The sequence below is a fragment of the Ciconia boyciana genome, chromosome 10 (assembly GCF_034638445.1).
Source record: "Ciconia boyciana chromosome 10, ASM3463844v1, whole genome shotgun sequence".
NCBI lineage: Eukaryota > Metazoa > Chordata > Aves > Ciconiiformes > Ciconiidae > Ciconia > Ciconia boyciana.
Window position 1 is genome coordinate 37,254,890 of NC_132943.1, and position 27,669 is coordinate 37,282,558.

The 27,669-nt window shown below is 36.1% G+C and overlaps 1 protein-coding gene and 1 long non-coding RNA gene across 2 annotated transcripts in view; one reads left to right on the forward strand and one right to left on the reverse strand.

The window, feature by feature from the left end:
• The first annotated feature begins 19 nt into the window (after positions 1-19).
• Positions 20-23,380, forward strand: LOC140657504 (uncharacterized). The gene is made up of 3 exons (XR_012044370.1): positions 20-359; positions 1,533-1,660; positions 23,235-23,380. It is a non-coding gene; the product is annotated as an uncharacterized lncRNA (long non-coding RNA).
• The window catches only part of ITGAV (integrin subunit alpha V), a 51,644-nt gene continuing 28,763 nt past the window's right edge, over positions 4,789-27,669 (reverse strand). Inside the window, exons 16-31 of the mRNA XM_072874631.1 lie at positions 27,375-27,433; positions 26,188-26,342; positions 24,483-24,620; positions 23,684-23,751; positions 22,358-22,505; positions 21,084-21,176; positions 19,944-20,023; positions 17,660-17,740; positions 16,517-16,622; positions 15,410-15,568; positions 13,823-13,936; positions 12,106-12,219; positions 11,903-12,010; positions 10,738-10,860; positions 10,241-10,350; positions 4,789-5,995 (exon numbers count right to left, since the gene is read on the reverse strand). Of these exons, the coding sequence (XP_072730732.1) occupies positions 10,255-10,350; positions 10,738-10,860; positions 11,903-12,010; positions 12,106-12,219; positions 13,823-13,936; positions 15,410-15,568; positions 16,517-16,622; positions 17,660-17,740; positions 19,944-20,023; positions 21,084-21,176; positions 22,358-22,505; positions 23,684-23,751; positions 24,483-24,620; positions 26,188-26,342; positions 27,375-27,433 (1,642 nt within the window). The 3' untranslated portion in view covers positions 4,789-5,995; positions 10,241-10,254. The remainder of the gene's footprint in view (positions 5,996-10,240; positions 10,351-10,737; positions 10,861-11,902; positions 12,011-12,105; positions 12,220-13,822; positions 13,937-15,409; positions 15,569-16,516; positions 16,623-17,659; positions 17,741-19,943; positions 20,024-21,083; positions 21,177-22,357; positions 22,506-23,683; positions 23,752-24,482; positions 24,621-26,187; positions 26,343-27,374; positions 27,434-27,669) is intronic.

Genomic DNA, 27,669 nt, shown 5'->3' on the forward strand with positions numbered 1-27,669 from the left:
GGTGCGGGCTAACGGCTTTCCCGAGGAGCCTCGCCGTTGACGTCTGACGGTGTCGGTTGAGGTGTGCCGCGCGCCCCGCGGCCGGCCGTCTGGCAGCGGTGAGGGAGAGCCGGGCCGGTGAGAGGAGTGCGCGGGGCCTACCGGTGCTGCGGCGTTAAACGGAGTTACCGGGGAAATCAGAGCGCGCCGCATTCGCTTTCTTTCAGACCTCCGAACTGGCAGCATTTAAAGCAATTTTAACACTTGTTGCTGAGAGTATTAAAGTGCATTTGGCAGCCCCTGTGCAGCACGTCTCGTTACGGGGCAGACACTTAAGACGGCCTTGTGTCAACTCAAAAATCGCCTTCGCTCAGGCGCTGGTAAGTGGCAGTCATTGTGGCAATCATCGTAAATATGTTATCAGCATCTCCCAAAGCTTTGCTTCTACACGCAGGCATAGCTTTGCCATATTTACGTGTTTATTCACATTAACGGTCCTTGTGGGCGTCAGTCTCTTCTCCCAAGTAACTAGCGATAGGACAAGAGGAAATGGCATCAAGTTGCGTCAGGACAGGTTTAGATTGGATACTAGGAAAAATTTCTTTACTGAAGGGGTGCTCAAGGATTGGAACAGGCTACCCACAGAGGTGGTGGAGTCACCATCCCTGGAGGAGTTAAAAAAATGTGTAGATGTGGCACTTTCGGGACATGGTTTAGTAGGCATGGAGGTGTTGGGTTGACGGTTGGACTAGATGATCTTAGAGGTCTTTTCCAACCTTAGTGATTGTATGATATCAAACATTACACATTTTTTAGAATTAAGGATACCCATTAACACAGGTAAAATTGGAATGCATGTATAGACACAGCCTAGGGTGGGATCATGGAAAAATTGCTAATGTTGTTCACAGCAGATCAGACTGCTACACCTGAGCAAAGGCAGCACATCTGGACAAATCAAACTCACCCAACAGCATGCAGCCATCTGCATGGTTGAGAGCTAAACACGTTGGGGCCACCCCACGGTGAACTTCACGCTAGCGTTGAGGAGTGTGTGCCTGTGCCATTATTTCAGTGAGGCAAACATCTCATTCACTGCAAGGACTTTCAGAAAGGGATGATACTACATTTTCAATGTATTGTTGAGTAGTGAATATAAATTTATTTGAAAAGTATAAAACCACTTTATTTACCTTTGAATAAAATAAAGATTACCCAAATAAAAATCTTTATTTTAGACATAATGACATATTAGGACAAATTCCGTAGTTTGCAGATCTCAGAAAATTTATTCAATGCAGTGGAAAAAGGAGGGGAATAGAGTTACAAACTACAGAGAAGTAGAAATTTTCCCATACTGAAAGGAGGAGCTGCCAGGTTACAGTGCATATTTTCAACAGATATCTTATAAAATCTAAAGAAAATCTAATATATTTTTCCTTATGATTTAATATCAGTTCTATATAGTACAATGTAATTAATTCATTGCCATTAACAATTACTTTAAATAGATTTGAGATTGGCATAGAAAATGAAATTTACTTTTATTGCAGTTGCTGATAATTCGTTGACACCTTTTGGGACCGCCGAAGAATGGACTGACTTCACCCACTCGTGCATTATGAACGATCACTGCCTGCGAAGTAATGCTGCAGTGGGAAACGTACACCCTCCTCAGCAGGTACTCTTCGATACTTACCTTTAGAATAGTTTAAGTATGTCAGTCTCCCTTTTCTTCATCAGCACCAAAAAAAGCCTGTGCCATGAAAACTTAATTTCATTTGACAGGACCTTTCTTTTAAGTAAGCAAAAGAGCACAAAAACCAAACAAATAAACCAGTAATTTGCTTGATGTGTAACTCTCCTCCAGCACCTTACAAGGAGGAAAGATTCTCTCTTTTGTTTAGAAAACATTTGTTCAGTGCCTATTTGCCTAGTTAACATCCTCTCACCCAGCTTCCTATTTCAACCTTTTATCTGGGCGCTGCAAAGAATAAGAGGCTGTTTTTGCACAGCCTCTGTTAGAATTGAATTCATTTCGGAATCCCTGCAACATTGCATGTTCTCAGGTGGAAGAAAGGGGTCTACAGCAAGCTAGCTAATGCTTTGAGCAATTTGCTTCCTTTGTTAATGAATTTGTCTGATGAATGAGTATGCGGTATTGAGAAAGTGTGGATCACATACATGTTCATTTCCCAATGTTTGTAGACTGGGGCTTTGTGCTGGTTTTGGCTGGGGTAGAGTTAATTTTCTTTATAGTAGCTAGTATGGGGCTATGTGTTGGATTTGTGCTGACAACAGTGTTGATGATACAGGGATGTTTTAGTTACTGCTGAGCAGCGCTCACACAGAGTCAAGGCCTTTTCTGCCTCTCACCCCACCCCACAAGCCAGTGGGCTGGGGGGGGCACAAGAAGCTGGGAGGGGACACGGGTGGGACAGCTGACCCCAACTGACCAAAGGGATATTCCACACCATATGACATTGTGCTCAGTATATAAAGATGGGGAAGGAGGAGGCTGTTCAGAGTGGTGGCGTTTGTCTTCCCAAGGCACCGTTACGCATGATGGAGCCCTGCTTTCCTGGAGATGGCTGAACACCTGCCTGCCCATGGGAAGGGGTGAATGAATTCCTTGCTTTGCTTGTGTTTGCGGCTTTTGCTTTATCTATGAAACTGTCTTTATCTCAACCCACGAGTTTTCTCACCTTTACCCTTCTTTCCCCTATCCCATGATGGGGGAAGTGAGGGAGCAGCTGTGTGGGGCTTAGTTGCCGGCTGGGGTTAAAACACAACAGGCTTTTAGAAAGATATAAATTAAGTTTATTAATTCACAGTGGAAATTAATTGTTTGTACTGTATTTAAATAAATTACTGAGAAGGGATTAAAGTACCCAATAACACCCATTTCAGGGAAAAAAAATCATAATCAGGATTATGTTTTTCTTAACAAAATTTTCTTTGAAAAGAGATGGAAGCCAATAATAAGTAAGTTATTTCAACTACCTAAGTATTTACTTGAGGAATTATGTCCAGCAGTAACTCCTGCAGTCTTTAAAGGTTGCTCACACACTCTTCAAACTTCAAACAAATTACAACCATTGTCATCAACCACTGAAGGGATGTAACATGGCATCTGGTATTTTGTCAGGGACTGAAAAGCATGTACACAAATGACAGAAAGGTAAACGTACATAGATTCTGCAAAACTCTCTCAAAAACACTAACACACAGACATGGTCTGCATGTGAAATTGTAAACACTAGTGACATGGTATTTTACTGTCTTTTTTTTTTTTTGCTTCTCACACTTGGAAGGTCTGTGTTGTGCGCATTTGTGTCCTGCAAGCTTAGTCTTAGCATGTCCTGTATGTCTGTCAAGAGCGGCAGTGATTCAGCACCAAACTTGTAGAAGGTTTATCAGAAAGATGCAGTAAAACAGATCGAGATTGTGAAATACATTGTGAGAAGATGGGCTGCTCACAGCACTAACTCTAATTCTTTACATATATGAGACAATATATTGATGAGGTGTTCATACAAATACTTTTTAAAAAGAAAGTATTTTCAATTTTTCACCATGGTCTTAGAAGTACTTGAACTGGCAATTTAAAATATATTAATGTACTAATATGTAATAAAGTATTAAAGTATTCATAATTAATTTACAAACTCACCAACGATAAAGGCAAACAATAAAATACGATACATGTATGCAAAGAGTCAGAAACCTAGGCAACATAAAGCAGCATAACTCAAGTGGAGGCAGTGGAGTTGTGTTGACTTAAGTAACCTCAAGACATTGACCATCATTTTGTGACGGGAATTCGAAAAACCACTCTGTTGCCTTGGTTGCTGTAATGAGACAGCTGTTGTCACTAATTTCTCAATAATGCATTAATTTGGAACCACTAAACAGATGCAGTGATCACTGTGCTCATAACTAACTGATGGTATCTTATTTGACAAAAACTAGGCCTGTGTTGGCTGCAGTGTATATTGAACAAATGGTTAAGAGTCATGCTTTGACTACTGCTGTGATGTTTCTTAGACACATTAGGTGATGTGCATGTGATAGCTACTGTGAGGTCACTGGAAGCTGTTAATTAAAACACAAATACCAGTTTTTCATCTTTTTAGTGTCCTTTTTTATTATTTTCTTTAGGTTTACAAATTCTCTACTAGCAATCTAGAGAACTCAGTAGTTCGGGGTTTTTCTAAAGGGTTCACATGCACGAACATTTATTTCTAAATAAGTGTTCTAGCAATGTAAAATAAACATGTATGCCTTTATTGTGACACAAAATATTTACTGTCACCCCACTCACAAAGGTGAGTATGATTGTTAATCAGGAGGAGTGTAATACTAAGATAAAATTAGTCTAATAAAACAACAAGAAAAGAAACATCACCTCTCTGAGAATTTTCCTAACCAAAGGACAAGAATTCACCGTTTTCTACAGTGGTATGGCAGCTATAAAATCTGAAATATTTATTTTTGGTATACAAAAATTTTTGTAGGAAATCAGTTTTCTGGTGACAGAATCTAATTTGTGACTAGATCCTCTTTCTTGCTTGTGATTACAAAATTTTTTGACTCACGATTAATATGTGCTGCTTTCACTGAGAATGTAAAAGTTGTGCAAGTGTGACCTTTTCATATTTAGTAGATAACTGTGGATTACAAACATATACTATGAAATATTTTCAGGTGAATTAAATGCATTTAAAAAAATATGCCTAGGATAAAAAACAGCCCAGAATTCCTATTAATTAAGAGGTATTTTATTCCAAAATTCTAAATATCAGAATCAACTTAATTTTTCAGTTTCTCTAATCATATTTTGAAATTGTATACATATACAGAAAAATACAACCTCATAAAATCAATCAAATTTGAATTAGGATTAAAAGAATGAATGGAAAAGAAAACCATAGCTTAATAGCTATATATTTGATATCAGTACAAAATTACTGTACCACAATACCCACTTTTTTTTGCAAGATTTATAATTTAATAAAAATAAGGTGACTTCAAATGTATATTGCTCTCCTTAAATGTACTGAAAACCTTTGAAACAAGTTCGTAGTTACTGAAAATATTCCCACTTATGTTACAAGTATTTACTACATGACTAAGAAACCCCAATGCAGCACTCTCATTAGTATGTTAATTTTCTGCCTGTGCAAACAATGCTCTACTGATTTAATGCACAAGCAAAAATAAAAAGGTGAAAAAATTATATTACAAAGAAATAAAATGTTACATTTTCAACATATTTGTATCATAGCAAATACAGGTTTCCTTCATGGACTAGAAGGGGCCACCTAAACCTGTAAAAGTTTTCTGAAGATTCAAATGCTACATTAAATCTTCATTTACTTTGTAAAAGCCAAGGGTCAAGTTATTCAACCTTAATGCAGCATATTTGGAGAAGGTCATTGCATGAAAGGTTAGATCCTGTGTTATACAAAAATTCTACACACTGGAAAAAACCAGACCGAAATACTAAATACCATAATCACATGGAACAGTAGTAGCACTACAGACTCAAACCCATTGTTGTATAGTCTCTAGTCAAACTTTCCACAGTGGACTTGAAGAATATTGTACCAATTCTCAATAACTCAAGAGTTAGTAATGGATACACTTTAGAATATACATCATGTTTCACCCAATGTGGGTGATTAAAAACTTTCTATACCATTCATTTAATCACCTCAATTTAACACACTGGTTTTGTTAATGTCTTTAAAAATATTGACCACTGCAAGTCAACAAATGCTACATCCCTTCTTAGGCAAACAAAAATAAACAGATGACTTGGCAGTGAACTAGATCTGATCATGTTATATTGCACTTGGGAATTAGAAGCTAGAGATTCAGTACCAAAGAGTTCAGATCCCACTCAAGTCAGTAAGAGTTATTAGAGCTCAGCATATAATCATGATCCAAACGGTGGGATTTGTTTGTGATAGGAGGCCACTGCCGAGAGAGAACTAATGGGTTCTTCTCATCTCTGAAATAGACAAACAAACAAAATCATCTCTTTGCTGTAAGGCTCATCTGTGGTCTGCTACCACCCTTTTATTTTTTTTATTTCCATCTTCCTTTTATAAAATCCCTTTTTTTTTTTCCCCTCTAACAGCCAGCAGCATTGAACACAAAGGGTCACATTCAAAGCCAGTCACAATGAATGTCAGGTTTTCTGTGACTTTATTAGACTGTGGAATGGGTCTTAGTCTGGACCAAAGACAAAAACAGACTAGATTTTCACCAGGGTAATGCTGCTCTGTGACTATTTGTGAGGGTGTAGGAAAAAATACTGCAGGACCTATGCCAGGGTAACCAACAACAAAGCTGAATGTTGCAAAAATCTAAGTGCAACATGAATCCTTCAAATCACCAAGAACAAGCTGATTATAGCTGAAATATCTTCAAAATACCTGTGGGAGTTTACCTTAAAGACTATTTAAGCATGGACACAAGTTTAGAAACAACTAAATATTAAAAATATTTGCTTGCAGTAAATGTTTTATAAAGAAAGAGCATATATAATAAACTTCCACAAGCATTATGTGAATCAAAGATCAACGTGTAAATCAAAATTTAAAACAGAAAAATGGGACAAATAAAATTATAAACTTGATACTGATATCTGCGAACATTTCCTCAAAGATTTCAATTTATGTTGATAATTGTATCCCATATTTGAATTTGCAGTCATGCTTAAACAAAAGCTATCTCCAAAATTTGGTAGTTTCTTGAAAGAAATGTAAACCTATAAATTAGGTTCCTTGCTTTACATTTTCTAAATATTGTCAAATATAGTAATAGATAATATGCATTTTGTAATATAAATCACTTTTTAATATTGATCATGAGATGCTGTAATAATTGCAAACTGGAGTACTTCTAGAATTTCATATTTCACTATAAAAGATACAGCTCTTAAAATGTTTTCATTGTCTAAATAATTACATAGCTGTTGATTTTATATTCATAAAAATATGCTTCTGAAACATAATTCTCAAAAGAAGACTAATTCTCTGTTACTGCATTTGTATTTTTTTAATGCTTGCAGTATGCATCTTAGCTACATCAATTTTGACTCAAGGACATTAATTTCACTCCAAAATACATTTTTTTAAGTTTCTTTAAAAGTTTTAACATAATTCTACAATATTTGCTATAAGAATACATCAATGCCTGTAAGTCAGTATGAAATTTATACTGACACAAGTACATATATAGTTTGTAATCTTATTGCTGAATCTAGAATGTGATATCAAATGTTTCCTGCACCCCCATTCAGGAAAACATCCTGTTCAGAATCTTCCTGAAACACAAATGTTACTTTAAACTGATTTTGGGGTGTTACATCTATGTTCACTAAGTAACCTGTATACTCTATTTACATATGCTACTGGGTTTTTTTTAACCAAACTGGAAATTAGTGGACATGGGAGAAGCACCTATTTGCTTTTATTCTCCAGTAGAATGCAAGAAAATAAAAATCAATTAAATAAGTCTTACTTTATGTAACTTCAGTAAATGGAAGAAACTTTCCATAGCTACAGCAGTTGTACCAATAAAATGTACCTTTTTATCCTGAAAATCAGCAAAATGAGAGTTTCCAGTTGCCACAGTAAAATTAGGATGCAGTTAGCGCTGAGATTAACAACGCTATGGTATCCCTTCCACGTGAGCTGAAGAGATCTCGATCATGCTTTTTTTTAAATTTTCATCTCCTTATAATGCCTAGACATGCAAGTAGTCTAATAAATTTCAAGTCAACACGGTGTGTACATGTAATGAAAGCACACACGTAAGAATTAGAGCTATAATCTGTCTGACAGTCTCTTAAACCTCTTAACCTACTAAGATTGAGACTGGGTAAAAACAATCTCCTTGCATATAGATAATCAGTTGACAAAGTGTGTGAACTAGAAGCCTGGGAAAGTAACTGAAATTGTGCTTTATAAAAGTCACATTTTGAGGCCAGGATCAAAGCCTGACTCCTGATTCTTTACTACATACTATATACTAGTAATAATACTGGAAGTAAAGACAAAAATAAAACATTGGCCACACTGAAGACCTTGAAAATTCAGTCAGAGCGGAATTATGCCCTATACCCTCTCATATAAACTAATTATATCTAAACAAATTGTCTAAAACAAAAACATGTAAAGGGATAAATATGCAAGCCTATATCTGATATACATACAGGCCCCCACAGACTTTGCGTTGCCTCTCTTAATGACTCAAATGCCGTCACGGTTCAGTGAGTAAGAATGGACTTAACAACGAAAGCCATTTGTGGATTTTAAATCTCAGAAAGTATGCAGAAATGAGAGTTGAATCAAACTGTTCATTTCAGATAATTCTGGGTTTACTGGGCATTGCAGTATTCATGGGGGAGATGCAGCTTTGAACAAAACCCCCCAAGATATAAAATCAAACCAAACCAGAGTTTTTGTCCTTTAAGAGCTTGTCTACAAAGAAATCTCACTGATATTACTACAGTAGAAGACTTCTTTTCTGTATGTGGCTGCGTACAGGGAGTTTATAATGTAATTTATTCCCTTTTTGGAATAGAGAATAAACAAATCTCATATAAGGCACCTTTGTAATAGTTTATGTCCACTCTAAGATTTGTGCAACACAGCTACACATGGTTGCAAGCCAAACAACCTCCTAATTTGCAGCTACATGTCTACTGAAATGCATATAGACAATGTTCTTGTGTTCTCTTGTAAGTATAAGCAGCTTCATTTTACCACACCAATGCTGAGGGAAATAAGCTAAGAATGACATAAACCCATGGCTTTAAACCACTGAACTTTTGGTATGTTTAAAAACCACAATGAAACAAAATATTTAGTGTCTCTTCTGGTAATGAAATGTATTGAACATAATGAAATGTCTTGTGCAATGAAATGTCTTTTGTGCAATGAAACATACAATGAATGAAACAATGAATGAATGAATGAAATGAAACAAGCCAAATCAACCTCCTTTCAAAGCCTTTCGCATTGCCAGCTATACTCTGCTTCATTTGACAAGCTCACTGTTCTCTCAGGGCAGGTGGCAAGGCAGGCATGACTGTGGCTAAAGTACTGATGTAATCTATCTGGCAAATAGTCTAGTTTAAACAGTCCCTATATTACTCCATCCTGCACTTGGACATGGTCAACCACAGAATGTGAGAATTAACAACAGCTTCCTTACAGTGCATCAGGTAACCTGTCACAAAGTATTCCCTCCATTGTTTTGCCAGAAACTGAAACTCAGCCCAAGTAATATACAGAGTTAACTTCAAACCCTGTGAAGGTTTGACTTGTGAACGTAAATGCTATGGGTTTTCTCATCAAACATGTCTGTTGGTAGCCACAGTCCAATATCTTGTTCCCTGGCAGTACCTGAATGGGTCCATGCTGCCAAGAGTTCTGTAAAACACCTGGATCCTGCTCCATGGAAATACACAGCACAGTCTTTGGATCTTGCCCTGAATCTTTTCACTAGGTCCCATAGAAGGTACATCATCCCCAGCTTTCTACCGCTCACTTCCATTTTTGTAGGCTCAATCCCTACAGTAAGAGACGTAGGACCTGGAGAGCAATATTTGTAAAGTCTAGAGGGAAACTGCATGACAGATGACTGAGCAGGAAGGGGAACAGGCATGCAGAACAGGTATCAGACATGAATGATTCCGCTGACTAATCTCCTTCATATTTTTTGAGCAGGAGGAAAATCATCAGCAGAGTTAATGGATCAAAGACTATTCTTCAGTTTTGTAAAACAAGCTATGTTCATTTTTTGTGCAACTAGCTTTCAAGAGCTAGGAATTGAAACGTAGTGTACTCCAACAAAAAAAGTGAATCAAAACTAAATGTGTAATCCAGCAAGTATCTATGGAAGCTGTTGGCTTCAAGAGCAAACCAGAATCTGTGTAGCAATTCATGTAAAGTCAGTCCGTGAATCAAAACAGATGATGTCTCCTACATTCCAATAAGAAAAATCATAGCACTACATAGTACTTAATTTTTTCACACACAAATCAGTGCAGATGCGTTAGTCACATGTATGAACATAATTAATACAAAAAGAAGGATTTAAATATATCGCTCTTATTTTGTACGTGCTGATGCTGATACCTTCTGAGACCAGCAGCTTTGCAGTCATGAGTGTTTTTTCCTTAAGGGGCAAACCGATATTCGTAACCAAGATGTAGGCATTTTAAAAGTTCAGAATGTCTTACAGATAAAACTCTGCTTAAGCTTCTGATGTTCCTTCCCCATTCTCATGCGGTTGCAGTTGTTCTCTTTCTTGTTCTTCCTGAGGTGGTCTCACACGTTTGAAAAAGCCCATCTGTGATTCAGACAACAATAAAGAAATTGCATTGTGATTTTCAAAACATACATGCATCCTTTCTCTTTCTTTCTTGATCAGGTCTTAACTGATTGGTTATTTGATTTTTTCCCCTCCTACTCTCTTTTTCCTTATTTTTGACCTCCAAAGCCAATAAATATCAGCTGAAAAATTAAACTGAGTAATTCAGCACAATCACAGACAATCCTCTTTTATTCAACTTCTTCCTGACAAAGCTGAAAGGATTTTTTACAGTTATCCAAAAACTTAACTGATTCACATGATTAGGGGACCAAGGTATTTGTGCAAGCTGCTGGTACTATTTGAAGTAATACGTCACTAGTAGGGAAAAGAACACAATACCAAAAACCCAAATACAGTACTTACCCTGTACATAACAAACACTAGAACAGCCAAGAGCAATAATCCTGCTAGGACAGCCAAAATTATAACCCACACTGGCACAGGCATAGGCTGTGGTTGAATGCCCCATGTAATATTTGTAGTAACCTAATAGAAAAACACAATAAATCACACTTTGCACAGCAGTGACATGCCAAGTTCATTCATGCAGTTTAAGTCTTGTATATCTTTATCCTATAGTGTTTAAAATACCTTACTCCATCATAAATTACTTTTTCTCTCCAATGTGAGTAAACCGCTATAGATTAATAGTGACATAAAGGCTTCACTGACCCAAATTTGGTAGGATTTTAAAATTAAATAAAAACAGGGGTTTGGGGTTTTTCTTTGTTGTTGGGGGTTTTGTTTGTTTGTTTGTGTTTGGTTTTTTGCAATCAGTGATACCACAGCAATATGTATTCTGTAATGCTTGATGATTTTCAGTAAAACTGTAGGAATCTGGAAATATTTGCAAATTAGAGAAAAGTAATTCAGGGCTTTTCCTTTTTTTCTGAAAAGGCAGTATTCCTTGAAACAAAAATCAACTCCACAAGGCTTAGGAGAGAAAAAACAATTAATAACAGGCCTTAGAAACCATATTCAAAAATAAATCAATCACAATCCTTTTCAGCCCCTTAATTTTTTATGTTATAGTGCCTACCAAAACCTCTTAATTTGGCAACCCAAATAAATGGCCTATATCTTCCTTTCTGTTTGCATCCTGTCTCCTTTCTCTTTGAAACCCTCTAGGGCACAGATGGTCTTTTTGTTCCACATTCACATGGTATTTAATATAATATAATAAAGGTCCATTATTGAAGCTCTAAGTGCTACTACAGTAGAAGACAATTTTCAAGTAAAATATTTCTCTAACAATGGCATTAACAAGAACGTTAGGACTGTTCACCATCATTTTTTTCATTTTCAGTTAAGTCTTTAAAGCTACAAATACTGTTCAGTCTAGTTTTAGGACACAAATTTTTGTGTTACCCTCAATTGTATGGGTATAACTGAAAGTAATATATGAATCAAATATTTGATAAAATTACAATTATACCAAGCCACAAAAAAGCTACTCAACTATCATTGGTTTTGTATTAATTTCCAAGTAATTATGTATAGTAACTCTAGCTGGATGTAAATGACTTACTACTGTAGAATTGTGGATATCTTCAAAGGAAAGGTTCTTATAAGGGAACTCTATAACACTGAAAGAAGCAGATGACTTGAGAGAATAGGAGTGATTCTGATTTTCTTTCTGTGTAAGAAAAAACAAAATTAGTATTGCACATGGATACAAAAATCACTTTTTTTTGTTTCAGTAGCAGGGACAGAATATTCACAGTCACTCACATTCATGAAAGTTTGGGTCCAAAGGCGTGATTTTAAATACAATATTGCACTCTTTCCCCTTTCCAGGTGGCCAACTTGACAGACTATCTTTAAACAATCAGCAGTTCCACAGCCCTGCATATAAAAATAAGCAGAATATTCCAAATATGAAAATATTTGTAAAGTCGTTAATGGTACTACTTTACTCATATACATACTTTATTGTCCTCTTTTCCTGGCAAAGTACCAGAAACTACTCAAATATATTAAATAACTCCCAATATTGAATAATTACTTATAGCGTCCCATAAGTTTGCGTTCAGAAAAATATTATGTGAGCCACTTAGATCCCAAAGGTGAAACAGCTGGCAGTAGCTTTAAGGTAGGTACTTTATCTACATACTTAGGAAAAATGTCAATTCACATTACCATTCTCCACATGTTTTTTGATAGGAAAACTCATGGCAGTTAACTGCAGTTGGTGCCAACAGAATATGTTTTGTTGTGTTCAACAGAAGTCTTCAAACTTGAGTTTGACTGAGCTAATCTATAAGCCATACTCCGGACTACAGAAGTTCAAGTAGCCTCTCTCAGCCACATTTCCATTAAAATCCATCAGATAATATTGATGCTAAACCATTAGTATTTCAAGAAGAAAGCAGAGCAAAACAAGGCTTCATTTTCTAATTGTGTTTTTAGCTGTACTATAGATAAAAGCACTGTACAGTGTAGGTACATCTACCAGTGTAAGTACAACTCAGTGAAATTATTATGAATACTGGATATTAGTCTCTGGGGTAAAATCCTGCTAAGTCATTGGGAAGATCTGGCAAAAACCAAGCCTTTCAAAAAACAAAAAACCTTCAGAACTGCATTTATAGATACTGAAGAATATTTGTAGCTTATATCTAAAAAAATAAAGTAACTTTTCTCACCATAAAATACGAAATTAATTCCTATTTTCACTTTCTTTGCTCAGCCCTTTTTTTGTCCTCTCCAAAGCCTAACCATTTCTGGAATCCGGGTTGTACTGCCTTAGTCCCAATGGCCCACCCTAAACTCCCAAGCACTCCTCTCAGCTGCCTGCCTGTCCTGCCTTGCCCAAAGCAGGGATAGGTTCGTGTCTGCAAGCGCAGTTACAAAGACAGTGATACGGTAATATATTTACTTCATATTACAGATTATTTCCAATCTGGTTTAGAAAGGACAAGTCCGCCACGTGTCTGATTGCAGAATGTCTACTGATGAGCTAGGAAACACATGTTGTGAAATCAACTGCAAGTTGTAGCAAAGATGATGACCGATAACTCTCAGTTATCCTATTTTACCAGCCTTCCTCCTATGAAGTTCTGATTTTCAAATTCAGAGACCAGCACAATGTAGAACAGTGACACTGAATGAAGTGCCCAACTTGACCTTTGTTTTTAAGGACTTAAAACATAGCAGTGCAAAACTGTAGGCATATGCCTCATTGGCTGACTACCCTGAGGAAAACTGATGCACATTGGAGAACCCCCCCCCCAAAAAAAGCCCCCAAAACCAAAACAAAACCCCCAAACCAAAAAAACCCACAAACCAAAAAAACCCACTCCAGAGCATATGACTTGTTTGTCTGTTAACCGTTTAAATACAGAACATGGATTTTCTGAAATGATTCTTCATCTCATGGAGCTTTCATCTCCATCTTCTTTTTTAAAAAAAATGAAAATATTATCAACATATCAATGCTGGAGCTTACCAAAGTATGCACGTCTCCTTCAATGGCAGTTACATCCCTTCGACTGATACGATGATCATGATTATCCTCCCTGCTAAGTGTTTCATTCTTATCATCATCTTTAGAAGCAGAAATCTAGGATACACCAAGGAAACCCAAATAGTAAATAATTCTTACATTTAGATATTTGCAGACTTGAAAGTTAAGGTCAAGAAAATACATAGCTGATGAGGTTTCACTCTTTCTACGCTAGCTATTCTTCAGAACCTGACTTTACCAACAGCTGTAATTAAAATGTTACTCCTGGCTTTTCTAGATCACTGATGCAAATTTCTACTAAAAACTAACACAGAGCCTTGAGTATCTTAATTCTGCTTCAACTCAAAACTTTTTCATGTATAGAAAAAAAAGGCTCTTAGACTGCAATAAATAATTCCATTTTGCAATCTTTTATTAAAGATTTTTCCTCAACATTTCAGTTTTTAACTCTGAAAAAATAGCACTAGTATGATACTGATGTACCACATACCACTGTACATGTGTACACATGTCCAGACATACACAAAAACTTTTTTAGGAGGGGCTTGAAAAAGTATACAGTAGGTTTAATAAATTATTACAGTAATCCCTTAGAAATTCCCAATGTAAAATTTCAAATTTACATATGGGACTAGGCAGAGCCATCTACTTGTCATCTACATAACAAATTTATATGAGAAAACTTACAAAAGAGTTGTAAAAAATATGTTATTACAAATGGTATAGCAAAAGCAGAGGATATTTGTATTTATATATTCACTAAAGTTGCTTTCTGATTATCAAAGATACATGAGTATTCTTTCTTTTTCTATACATTGAATATCTTCCCTTAGTCTTTTTATACATATGTTTGCTTAAATCCTTCTAGAACTAATATACTGATTTTTACTACTTGTTCTAAATTGTCTTAGGATTCAGCTCTCTACTGTCAATCAAATTTGCTGGTTTTTATCTGGAGTTTCTTTGTTTCATCCAACCTAGGAAAAAGGGGTTTATTCTGCCCTGTGCTCTGCAAACTGCATGTTTTGCTGGCAGTGACAGCATACTTTCAAGCCCCACTGAAACACCCCTATTGACCTCTGTGGTATTTGGATGAGGGCCTAGATAAATAAGCTAATAATAGAAAAAAATAGTGCCATTTTCTTCCAAGAAATAAAACCCAGAAAATTTACATAAACAGCGCAGAAGCATCTGGAATGTTTTTGTTCACAACCACATTCAGTATTATTCCATTGCTTTGGACTTAGAACTCACACAGTACAATCTTCAAGGAAAAAAAAACCCAAAACCAGACAAACCCCCCCCCAAACAACAAAAAGAATCAAGAAAAAATAATCTTTCGGTTGACAATCTGTTGCCTACCTTTTATTTCACCTGCTTACATTGAGAAGTACTATCAAAGAGTGCAGTCTTGTTCCTCAGCAACAGATGAAAACTTAAATCAGCCAGTGTTAGATAGTCTCAGGGATTTGGGTATTTTGAGCGTCTTTCCAAAACAAACAAACATACTTTGTTCCACTCAAACAAAAATACTTCATTCCAGTCAAACAAAAGGAAAGTTCTGTTTACCTTAATTTTCAATGGATTGATTTCCATATCAGAAGTGCAGTTCATGGGACCATCAATTTCATACTGAACAATATACAACAGTGTGTAGTTTTTATATTTGTAAGGCCACTGCAGAGTCATCATCACCTTGCTGAATGCACTGGGACCATTGTTTCTCAGCTGATTATGAAATAAAGTTAACAGATGTAAAAAAAAAAAAAAAAACAAACAAAAACAAACCCCCCAAAACAATGCCACCTTCTTTGTTAATGTGCATATAGTTGTTATTTTACATTTGAGCCATAAATGATACTGCCACTACTCCTACCCCCAACCACTTATGGCAATAGCATCAACAATTTTACATAAAAACAGTAGCTAAACTTCAGTCCCCCAACAGACAAAACTTAAAATTGCAGAAGTAACTTGATAAAAATTACTTTGAAGAAAAGTTATATGGCATTAGGTTTTTTGCCTTGAAGAAATGTAATTTTTTTTCCTTGAAAAAATGTATTTTTTTTTAGTCTATTGCATGAATCACAGCCACTGTACATCTCATCCAAGATACTCTGAGCACAGATATATACATCCACAAGTTTTGTTAGATAAATGGTCTCTTAAGTTCTAGAACAACTTTTAACTATTCTTATTCGCAGAGCGCTCTCAGTAAGTTTTAATTAAACAATCTAGATTAAAGCTGTGGTCATTCTTTTAAGGAAATTTTAAATAATTAATTTTTTTCAAGGCAAAAGGCTTTTCAATAATGATTCCAAACAGTTGGAATACAGATGAAGATACTGAATAATTTACAGCCATGAGTCATTTTCTGAGTTCAAGTTACTTCAGATGTTTTATCTAGATTTCAAAGGGCTAGAAAATAAAACATGTGTAATGATGTAGAAAATCAGCCTCTTCTATTCGGCCACTCCTGTTACACTAACTGCAGGCTTTCCAACTCTCCTTGCAGATACCAATTTTTTACCCAGCATTAAAAAAAAAAATAAAATCTTTATTTCCATGCAAGAACAAAATGAAGAAAAAAATTATAATTTACTCCAGAGAAAAGCTACACCAAAAGATTTCTTTTATCACAGAACTGTGTAATTGAAATTAGTAGTAATTGCATACCTCATAGATATGCTGAACTAGAGGCCCAATATCATCTTCTGTTTCTGGATTCTCCTTCGGCTGCCAATTTGCAATAGGAAGGAATATGTGATCAGGAGACGACACACTAAACAGTGGAGCAAACAAGTCATTATTATAAAGTATGAAACAATAAATGTAATTCTCTAGAACATCCCAAAAAAATGAACACACTTAAAATACAATCTCCAATTTTTCATCTCTTGCATATAAAACCAGAAAGAACAGAGGTTGAGTCGCTTTTATATTAAATGTTCGGTTTTCTTCTCTACATGAAAAGATGAACCTTGTATTTAGAAACATTTTTTTCCTGTCCTAAACTTTGGGTTCATCCTACAACATCTAGCAAACCATTAATAGAATTAAGATACATACATGTCATCCAAAAACTACAAAGTGTGAAATACTTTGATAATGAGAAAGATTGATGATACAGAGACTTATCAGTACAGTCATAAGAATAATTCAGCATGCAAAACCGTAAAGCTGGCAATAATGCTTTTCAGTTGTGCCATCCCCCCACCTCTCAGATATTAACAAAATTAGATCACAATAATGAATGTAGTGGAAATTTTAAAAAATCATGACGCAGGAATCTGAGTTAACTGGCTAAGCAAGAGGATTGTATAGCTTTTAGGTGTGAAGTATAGATTTCTGGTAAGAGGAAGTAACGGAGGTAATGGAGTCATTACAATATTAATACTGTGCTTAAGACTGAAGAAGGTGAGGGCATTGCAAACTTAGCTTCAATAGGATTTTCAGCTTTGGTTTTAGATAAGGTTTCAGGGGGTTTCGGATGAAAACCCAGTCAGTTTGCGGAAGAGGAAAGTGACCTAGAGAACATGTGCAACTGCAAAAATGAGGGGCCTTTCCCCCCGCCCCCCTTCTGAAAAAACCTCTAGTAATAGAGGCACAACATTCCTTTTTGGAATTCGTTTTGTAATTATTTAAGATCTGAAAGTCCAAAGGGTGGCTAGAGAGAACCATATTTTCTTTATGATTAAAAATACCCTAAGGCTTCCTGAAAACTTATGCAGACCTGAAAGAAAGTTCATTGAATATAAAGAAGCAAACATGCAAAGCTCATTTGAGAAAGACGTTTATTAAAATAGTATCAATACTTACCCTCTGATTTCAACAGCTGCTAAAATAGCAAGGTCAGCCTGATAGAATGCTACTGGACTTAGATTGTCATACAGGTTGGAACTGCAGAGAAAATAAAAGTTAATTTCTTAAACGAAATAAGCTAAGTATTTAAAAAAAAACAAACCACAACACCTTAAAATAACTGTATGTAACATCATAACATGACTCCTGAGCCACTGTAGGAAAGCACATTTACTAGAAGTAAGGAGCAGATTCCAGCCAGTTCTCACTTAAATGCATGACAGTCCTACCCGCAGCGCAGTTTGGAGGTCCCTCAGCAGGGAGGAGTCAAAAGCTAATGCTGATTCTGTTCCTTAGCTGCCACATGCAAGAAAATTCTAACACCAGCGCTGTGGGATAACATCAACTATACAGCTAGCAAAGCCTGAAGTTCCACATTAAGACGTTTGTTTTGCTCAGGGACTTGTTGGCCTCAAACTAGTCCCAGGGCAGAAAAGTACGTTAGGGCTACTTTTGCCTACCCCTCTTCAGCGTTTAAACCAATAAATGAATACAGTTAGCATCTGATTCCTACACTTCAGCTACACCAAGAGATGACAGATATTAAGGCACGTAGAGTCATTCGTACATAAATTTCTTCAGACTTCCTTTGTAAACAGAGAAAAAGAAATACAGAGAACACTCCTATTCCCCTCAAAGTGGAGCTAGGAACAGAATCCTGATCTCCTTAGACACATCCGATTATTCCGTCTACCTAACCAAACAATTTCCTTTAGAAAGATCTTCTTAAATCTTCTAATTATTCTTCACAGCTGCTGTAATCAGAAAATAGATGGAGCAGTGTTTTCTTCTCGACCTGTAAATACATCATTCTTTCAGAGACTAGAGTTGTTCTGCTAGGAATTGTGCCAGCTTCAGAAATCTAGCTTTGTGAGTTTAAGACAACTAATGTGATCTTTAAAACCTCTTCAAGATAATACCTTGATAATGCCTGTCACTGTGAACTGTGATTACCCTGTTCGATTGCACTACTGTTCTTGCATTCAGAAGTCACATAAGGAAAGTCCTTCCTTAAAAGGTGTAACATTTTTCAAGAACTTCCTTTCTCTTCCATCAGAAGAGAAGCATGACTTGAGCAACCTCACTGACTGTTTCTGAGAAGAAACAGTGAAAGGTACCGCTAACGGCTAACCGCTGTTAGCCTAAGGAAGATGACAGGCACCCCAGAGAAGATTGCTTTCTGCAAAGAAGAACTGGAGTCACATACCACTGGCACAGCTTACTAGTTGATGCAGAAAAGGGAAAAAAAAATTGAACAGACAGCAACGTGAGATCAAAGAAATATTTAATGCTGCCAAGGCCTTTGATCAGTATGGCAAACCACTGTATCATTAAAATAGAATGGCAGGTTTAAACTTATTTAACTCTTGTAGACGAAAAATGCATATGTGGATGAGAATAATCTATTCACTACGTTAAAAACAATGAAGCCCTTAAGTGGGGAAAAAAAAAAAAAGCTTTTGGTCCACCATGGGGAAAAAAGGCAACTGTATTTGTACTGTCCATTAAGCAATATAAAACTGTATTGGAGATACCTATTGATCACATCTCCAAATCTTAAATATTATCTCCAGTAGGTATAAATTCAGATTTATATATTGTATTTATATGAAAGCACTGTGCTCATCTTATAATTAACAGGAACACTACTGTTTTGTTCCATTTAATTTTTAGATTCTCTTACGCTGGCTACTGTAAAACACTTAAAATGGTTCACTGCATGTTGCTTCTGCTCAGACCATCACATGCGTTGCCTTTTCTGAAAGATTTACACCTCTCATCCTCAAAATACATAAAATTTGAAATTCTGGCATTACATCAGAAGGAATACAGAGTTCAAACATCAGTTTTAAAAGAGGGCTAGAAACTCAAAGACACAAGTCGTTCTGTGGCTCTACACAAGCGTCAGGAGCTCACAACGGTACACAGGTACAAAAATACGAAGTCTTTCTTGAAACACTTTAAACAGTTTTGTTCCTCATTATTAGTATTTCACTTGTGCCATGGCCTGTCTAAAAGCTGTAAGCAAAAGAAACTGCATTCAAACAGAAAACTGTGTTTTCTTATGTTTTTTCCTCTATTTTAGAAAGCATAATTCATTAAAAAGATGTGTTTATTTTTTAAACAATTACGAGGCAAAGACCAGAGAATTAGTCCAGCGTGAAACTAACTGCTTAGTTCACAGTCTATTTACTTAGCGTGTTATCTACCAGGTCAGGTACCTACTGACAGATTTCCATACCTTCGGATTTGCAAGTCAAACTTCACAGAGGTATCCATTTCAGACTGCTGGTGCACACTGAAACGCAGGCCAGCTAATAGCTTTAGAAAAAAATCACCATGGTTCAGTGGAAGCACAATAACATACATGATAAAAGCTTCTTAATACTATTATACTACAAAGAAATTGCTTGAGGCTTGTGGTCAGAAGAGAACACACACAGAGAACTGGCAAATAAAACTTGTCCAGTTCATCAAGACTAGAAACATACCACGCTCTCTGTAGATTTCAGCCAATAAATCACTGCCTCAAAAGAGAAATGTAAGGTTTACATCATGCTCACCCCCCTTGCTTCAGATGTTTTTACACATAACTGAGCCTCCCTGTGTGTTGCAAAAAGTACCATAGTCTTTTTGCACAGGGCACACTTTAATAATTTTAAATTCAGTTCCCAAGGTTTGTTCTAAGTCAGTGCATGACAGTTGCTTCAATAATCTGTATGGTTCAGCTTGATATACTTTGAAATACTTTGGAAATAGCATTTATTCATCTATACAAAATGTCTCTTGGAAGAAAAGCACCGTCAAAGTGTTTAAAGTTGTGACTGGTTTTCACTTTATTTCCTCAGAAAATGATTTGTTATGTCATAGCATCTTAATATCTGCCAGGTCCCACTAATAGTTTTTTAATTCTTCCAATTTCAGCTACATTTGGTGGAAATGCAGGGGTCTCAACTAGACAAAACTCTCAACCTGCACAAAACTAGGCAGAAGAGAGAAGCACTATTAGGTTTCCGCTAAGAGAAAGGTGTGTTACAAGCTAGTTCTTTATTATATACTAAAAAATACGTATCGGATAAATCTAAAGACAAACTCATGAGGGACCAGAGTTCATGAATTCCACTGTTTAATGAACTACTCCTTTTGAGTTGCATCATAAAACTCATGAACGCTTCTTTCAGCCTTTAATTTAGCTGAAAAGTTGAAACCAATTACCACTGAACTAACCAAACATGTGGGCTAGACCCACTAACCAAACGTCAGCTAGATCTAATCTTAAATTCCTGTGAGTAAACATCCTGCCCAAACACTACTGTGATTAAGAAAAATACCAACTGCAGTCCAGTTTGAGCTACCAGACACCTGTTGGACCAAACCTTACCTTAGTTCCTGCTTTCATGGGATTTCCCAGGTCACAAACTACCATGCGAGTTTGATTCTCTGTTTTAAATGCACATGACAGTCTTGCTAAAGCCTGCAATAAACCAGGAAGAAATCTTAAGGAATATAATTCTTTACATCTGGACACCTGGATGAAAGTCTGGAGAAAACTTCTAGATATGCTGCATTAATTTTAACATAATTTCTCAGTCCTAACACAGTCAAGCACTAAAATTAAATAAAATCTGAGTATGAAGGTCTCCATGGAGACAAATATTTTTGATACGAGATAGATGCTCTTTCCAAGGTTATAAAAAGAGAAATTCAGTACTCTCATTTTGGGTAGCACTGATGATTTTTGTGACCTAAGGCATTTATCCATGTGATTCTTTAAAACCTATGTGAAGAAACTTCGGCAATCGGGCAAACTCTCCATAGGAAAATAAAGATTGGAAGGCAAAATAACATGAATACTTACTAGCTTACTCAAAAAGAGGTCTTAGAGGAGCTATCAGATTTTGGATAAAGCCACATCACAAAGCTCTAGAGCAGCAGAGGCAAACTGGAGAACCAAACCAAGGCACGGCTCAACATATATGAAGGATGTGGTATCAAAGTTGGAATCCTTTGATATAGGAGGGAAAATAGTTTTCCCCTTAACATTCTGCAACTTTACAGATATATTGGTTGATCATAGGTTATACTGAATAAAAAGAAGGATGAAGAAAATCTGAAAGTAATTTACTTACATATAGCTATAATGGGCTAAAACAAAATTTGGACTATACCCACGTGTCTAAGAAGTAGAAATTATACAGACATTTTATAATACAAGGGAAAGTCAGGAAATAAATTTTAATATGCTATGTAGTCAGGATAACAGACACCCAAGACTTTCTACATACTTAGGTGGAAGAGAATAGTAATACCCCACATCACTTTTTGCCTCACAGGCGCCCAGCTCTTTACCTAGCACATGACATGCTAAGTCTAAATTTAAATAAATTAACAAGGGCACTGTTCAAATAAAGACTTGTAGCAGATAAACTCTGTGTGTCAAGCTCCATCACACAGATGATTCTCCTTTGCTGCTAGCAGTAGGCACTTAAACTGGAACCATTCAGCCTTGGGGCTTGGAAGAACCTTTCCATTTTTTCAGTGCTTTGCTTTAAGATTGAAGCATAAAACACACCACTGACAGACCCTCTCCCACAGACTTCCATAGCAGCACCTGAAATATGACTACTCAAAGAAGAAAGATAGTTGGAATTTTACCTCGTTGTTACGAACAACACCGATGAAATCTGCTTGGGGCGGAACGATGACAAAGAGTTCTGCTTCATAGGCTCCTTCCCCTTGGTTCCGAGCACTGACAATTAGTGTCAAGGGATTGTCATCACCAATATAGATCTGCTTCTGATCACTGCAAAAAACAAGTGTAAAAATGAGCTCTGCATTCAGGTTTTAAAGTGTGTTGAACTGGTTGAACTTCTAGAAACAAGAGACATTCTGAAATTGCACAAAGACATTAGAGAACTCTAGAGGCAGTACCTATGCTTCAGGAATATTAGGAGAGGTCTACATAACATTTAAAACAAAAACATGTCTATAATCACAAAAATGGACCAAATATTACATGTGTTTTGTAATAATCTTTTTTATAAAATTTACAATAAACCACAAAACCACCGACACCTTTTTTTAACCAAGAACAGTTACGAACAGCTAAATCACTGTGTACATTTTGAATTACATGCCTACTTAGGAGAGGTACAAGCATACATTTGTAACAAAACTTGATGGAAGGCTCAACTACAGAATACAGCCAAGACCTCTGTAATACATTTGTTCCAGATACAAAAAGAGTGTATTTCCAAACAATGTATTTTCATTTCACCAACTACAAGGAAACCTAACTGTATCTGCACTGATGTAAAAAGTTTCTGAAGCATTTGCATGAATTAATATGTTTGTGAACTGTACTACCTACATACATGTGCATATGTTATAGCTCTGCACTAAGGGCATAAAAAAAACAGATGACGTTTATGAGTAGAGATAATACACCCAAGAATGGCTTTCAGGCATACAAAGCACAAAAAGCCTAGGCTCGTGAAAGAATTATGAGTTAAAACTTGTTTCTTTTTTCCAGGTTTAATAAAAGATATTACCAATACCAACGATTTTTTTCATATGTGTGACAACAGAGCCCTACTCCACCCCTTGCTGGATAAAATCATGCCTGTTCACATCTTCATGTGTCTATCTATTAGTATTAAATAACAGAACGGTGGTATAATTGCAGCTAACACTGGTTTGTGCTTGCTATGCATGTCCAGCTTAGTACATATACAAATAAATACTGTGAACTTATAGTGGGGGCCAGGGTGGTGCTGGTGGTGTGTGGTCTCCCTGTATTACATGCTAAAGACATTAGATTACACCACAGAAAATGGGTTTTCCTTAAAACAAATAAGCATGAGTTTACATTGTATACATGGAGGAGTCCTACTTATTTCAGTACATCCTTTTAAAAAAGTATTACAAGCTCTTCAAGTAGGGAAGTTAATTTTCCCTGTAGTATTTTTCTCATGTATTTACCTTTCTACTGAAACTTCCAGCTTTGGTTTGCAGACATTATCATCACCACAATCCAGCAGAATATGTGCCTATGCAAAAATCAAATGCATATTGTTATAATAATTCCTGCATCTGTTCTAACACGCATTTCCAATAATACTGTTTCACCACCAAATGAAAAATTTTCTAAATAGCTGGTTATGAGATATCTTCATCTCATTAGTCTCAGAAGAGAACAAATGAGTTTTTATATATGGGGGGGCACTCCGCCTCATCCTGCCACACTGCAATTCTAGGACTGATGTCTACATATCTTAATCCTCTTTCCACACTTGGAATGATCTGTTCATCTCGAGTTGCATCTCCACTAACCTCTTTACAAACAAGTGTAAAACTTCGTATAAAGGGCAGAAATAGAAATACTATTTTTATTACCTTAAGAGAACTATAGGGATAAACATAATATACATAGAGCAGCATAGTATGAGCAATGGATGAAACTCCAATCCTTCAAGATTAACACCTTCAATACTACTCTAACTGCTTTTCTCCAGAAAACTGCTAATTAGTATGTGTGAAAAGGAAGTCCAGCACTAAGGAATAACATGTCAAAAAAGAAATTTGACACAGAGAGAAGGAAAAAATAAGACAAACATACAATAACCATCAATATTTCCATAATTCAAAGACTAAAGCCTAGATGTATATTTTGGTATCTTAATTTTTCAGAAGTCCTAAGATGAACACAACTATTGAGTAAGTATTGAAAGCTGAAAATATGTTCTGGGTTCTCTCATCACGGATTGTATAAGAAGTATACCTGTCTGCTCATATTGGCAGGAGTGAACTGGTTGAGGATAGGGTGCAATCCTGTTGCATCTGCAGCTGTTCTATAATCCAGACGATATTCCATAAAAATAGTAATGGGAGTTAGTTTGTCTCTAAATTCAGATTCATCCTGAGGAAACCAAAGATTTGAACTACAATTAAAACATGTGAAGAAAACAACAATGAAAATATCCTTCAGAAGTCTCTATAGGCAACAGTCATCCCAAGAGCAATACTGAGCAGTATTATTATTTATTGTTCATGTTGTAGTAGGAATGAGGAAGCCAAATCAACATTAAAACTTCTGAGCTCTTTTCAAACTAGGAAATCTCTTGTCAGAAAACCTGCAGTGTAAACTTTGAAGATGGACAATTTTAGTAGTAACATGCCTGTTTTACAAATGGAAAACTGGAGCATACAGAAGTATTAATTAATAGAACTATAATAGCGAGGAGCCTAAAGGGCTATACAATTCCACTTTTTCCTGTCAGACAAAATTCAGTATGCTTCTAAGATCCCTCATAGATACTAATCTTTGGACTTGTGATTCTTCCTTCCTAAAATTATTACTTTGCAGTTGGAGTTGCTGACTTTCATATGGTTCATTTCAAATCATTCTATTTATCAAATGTTGATCCTGCCTTTCAGAATTCTTACAAACCATCTCTTAGCTTTATGTTAGCCACAGATTTTATCAATGTAAACTCTGCTTCATTATTCTCATTTCAGAGAATAATGACAATTACTGAATCTAGAACAGCTTATTGCAGGATCTTGCTTCAGAAGCTATCTTCTATGGGCAGAAACCTATTGATAACTTATACTTTTCAACTGGTTTTGCATCCAATTTAAGGTGATTTCATACAGGTCATGTATCATTACTTTCTTTACGAGAATGTCAGGTGCAAAAGTGTTAAAGCTTTACTAACACTGAGATCTGGGATGTCTATTTCCATGTATATCCCACTCACAAGGCCAGTCAAAGAAAGGTATTATCTATCCTCCATGAATCCTTAATGATTATTAGTGTTTTTATTGTTTGGGGGGTTTTTTTGGAGAGGGGAGTAAGTATTGTTTGTTTGATTTGTAAGTACTCAGAGATAAATCTGAGCTGCATCTAACTTACATAGCTACACTTTCACATGTCTTTCCTTATTTCAGCCAGTGTTTCTTCTACTGGGTTACACTTTTTAACTGTGTTAGCATCTGTCCACATTTGTGGGGACTAAAACAAAAAGACTGAGAAAAAAGAAAACTTAATATTTCAGCCTTCTCTGTCTGTTATTTGCTGATCTTTGCTTTTTAGTTGCAGATCCGTATTCTTCTTTATTCTTTTACCTCCAAAGTAAAAGCACAACCTCTTCTTATTGACTTTCATGTTCCTTGGAAATTATAACTAACTTTGTGCCTAGATGACTTGGCCAAGAAGTCCACAACAAAGTTCAGAACTGAATTTCCAATCCCTTTAGTGACCAGGACCTTAGTCAGTATAACATCCATCGTTCATCCTGTGACAGCAGTAATAACTCAGGACAGACATACGGTTTTAGTAATTTTAGGTCTATGCATTGGGCACGAAGTCTCCATAGCATTTTTTTTTCTTTTTCTTTTTTTTTTAAAAAAAACGCCTAACACAAGGAATTTGTAATAGACAATGCACCAAAAATTATTTGCCTAAAACATAAATGGCTACTTACCCTCAAAAAGGCATCAAGTTCTTCACAATTCATTTTGCCCCCCTTTGTAATAGTCATGTTCTTAGAGTGGCTAGGCTGTTTGCTGTGGAGAAAGAGAGCTCTCCTTATAGCTCCTTTCTGCTTGAGTTTATCCAACAGCAGCTCCACTTGGAAATCTGTCCAATCCAAAGCGTTTAGGTTAGGGATTTTTTATTCAATTAAACACAGTGCAGATTCCCATCAGAAATGGAGCTGAATGCTCATTTCGGCTACAATGAAAACCTAGTACTTGGAACTTTTAAAACTTCCAGTTCTTTCAGCGTAAAATCTGTTACTACATTAGTTCTCAATACAGTAACTAACAAGCACTGTTGTCCTAAATTGGACTCTGCTTTTTCCTTAAAAACTGGAAACATATAAGAGCACTGATACATTTATAATTGCTATAGAACTGCAAGAACAAAAGTTAAAAATTTTTTCCCCCAGAAAATTTTAAAGCAATCTTGCACATAACACTTATATTATTTAACTGTATTGCTAATCTAATTACTTCAAATATTTGATATAGATAATGAAATTTAAAATATGTAACAGCTATTTATATCAATCTTCCCAGATCATACCACCCTCTATACATGCCATACAGAAAATAGGGAAAAGCTTTTGTAATCAGTAGACAAAACTTGATTGTAGCAGGCCGTCTGCCACACTACAAAATCTCTTAGAGACAACTTAAAAACCGGTTTGAAACAATCTGTTCCTAATTCTGATCCAGAGAATCTGATGCAAAAATCAGTGATATCAATCAGAAGTTCATGATTTCAACAGAAATGTGATAAGTCCCTTGTGGCTTGTCTGGATTTTTCAGGCCTAACAATGCACATACTTGAATATTCTTGTCTAAAACTCACCTTAACGAGAGCTGATCTCAATTCTGTAAAATACAAAGGACTTTCCAAGACTAGTTCCACCAAGTGGTTAAACGTATGCTTAAAGTCCTAAGTATGCTCAAATCCCACTAACTTCAACACAACTTCAGCAAAAAAACTGCTGAAGACAGACATATAGATGTATAGGGGTAATGAACTGGTAGGATTGTGCTGTAAAGGGTAACCATCTGTTTCAATAATAAAAAAGAACAATGACCAGTGCTCATGTCTGCAGACAATATAAAAAGACTTTAAAGTTTTTAAACTAGCAGAACTTACTGAGTGAATTAGGGAGCTTTCCTTTGCCATCCGCTTTTAAGCAGAACTTTACTTTGAAGCTGTTTTGGAGGAAAAGAAAATATTAATTTCACACACTTTTTCTCTCATTTTCTTCTAAAATTCTTTACTGTTTTTCTCAGTTCAAAGCTATTATCTTTTAAGACTCTAGCTCACTCCCAAAAGCTATTTTCTACTGGTCAGAGAAAAACTATAACCTATTAATAAGTAGACAGCAGTGCAAGCAATGCAAAGCTTTGGAGTCTTCATTCATGTAGGAATAGTCACCTGTGAAGCA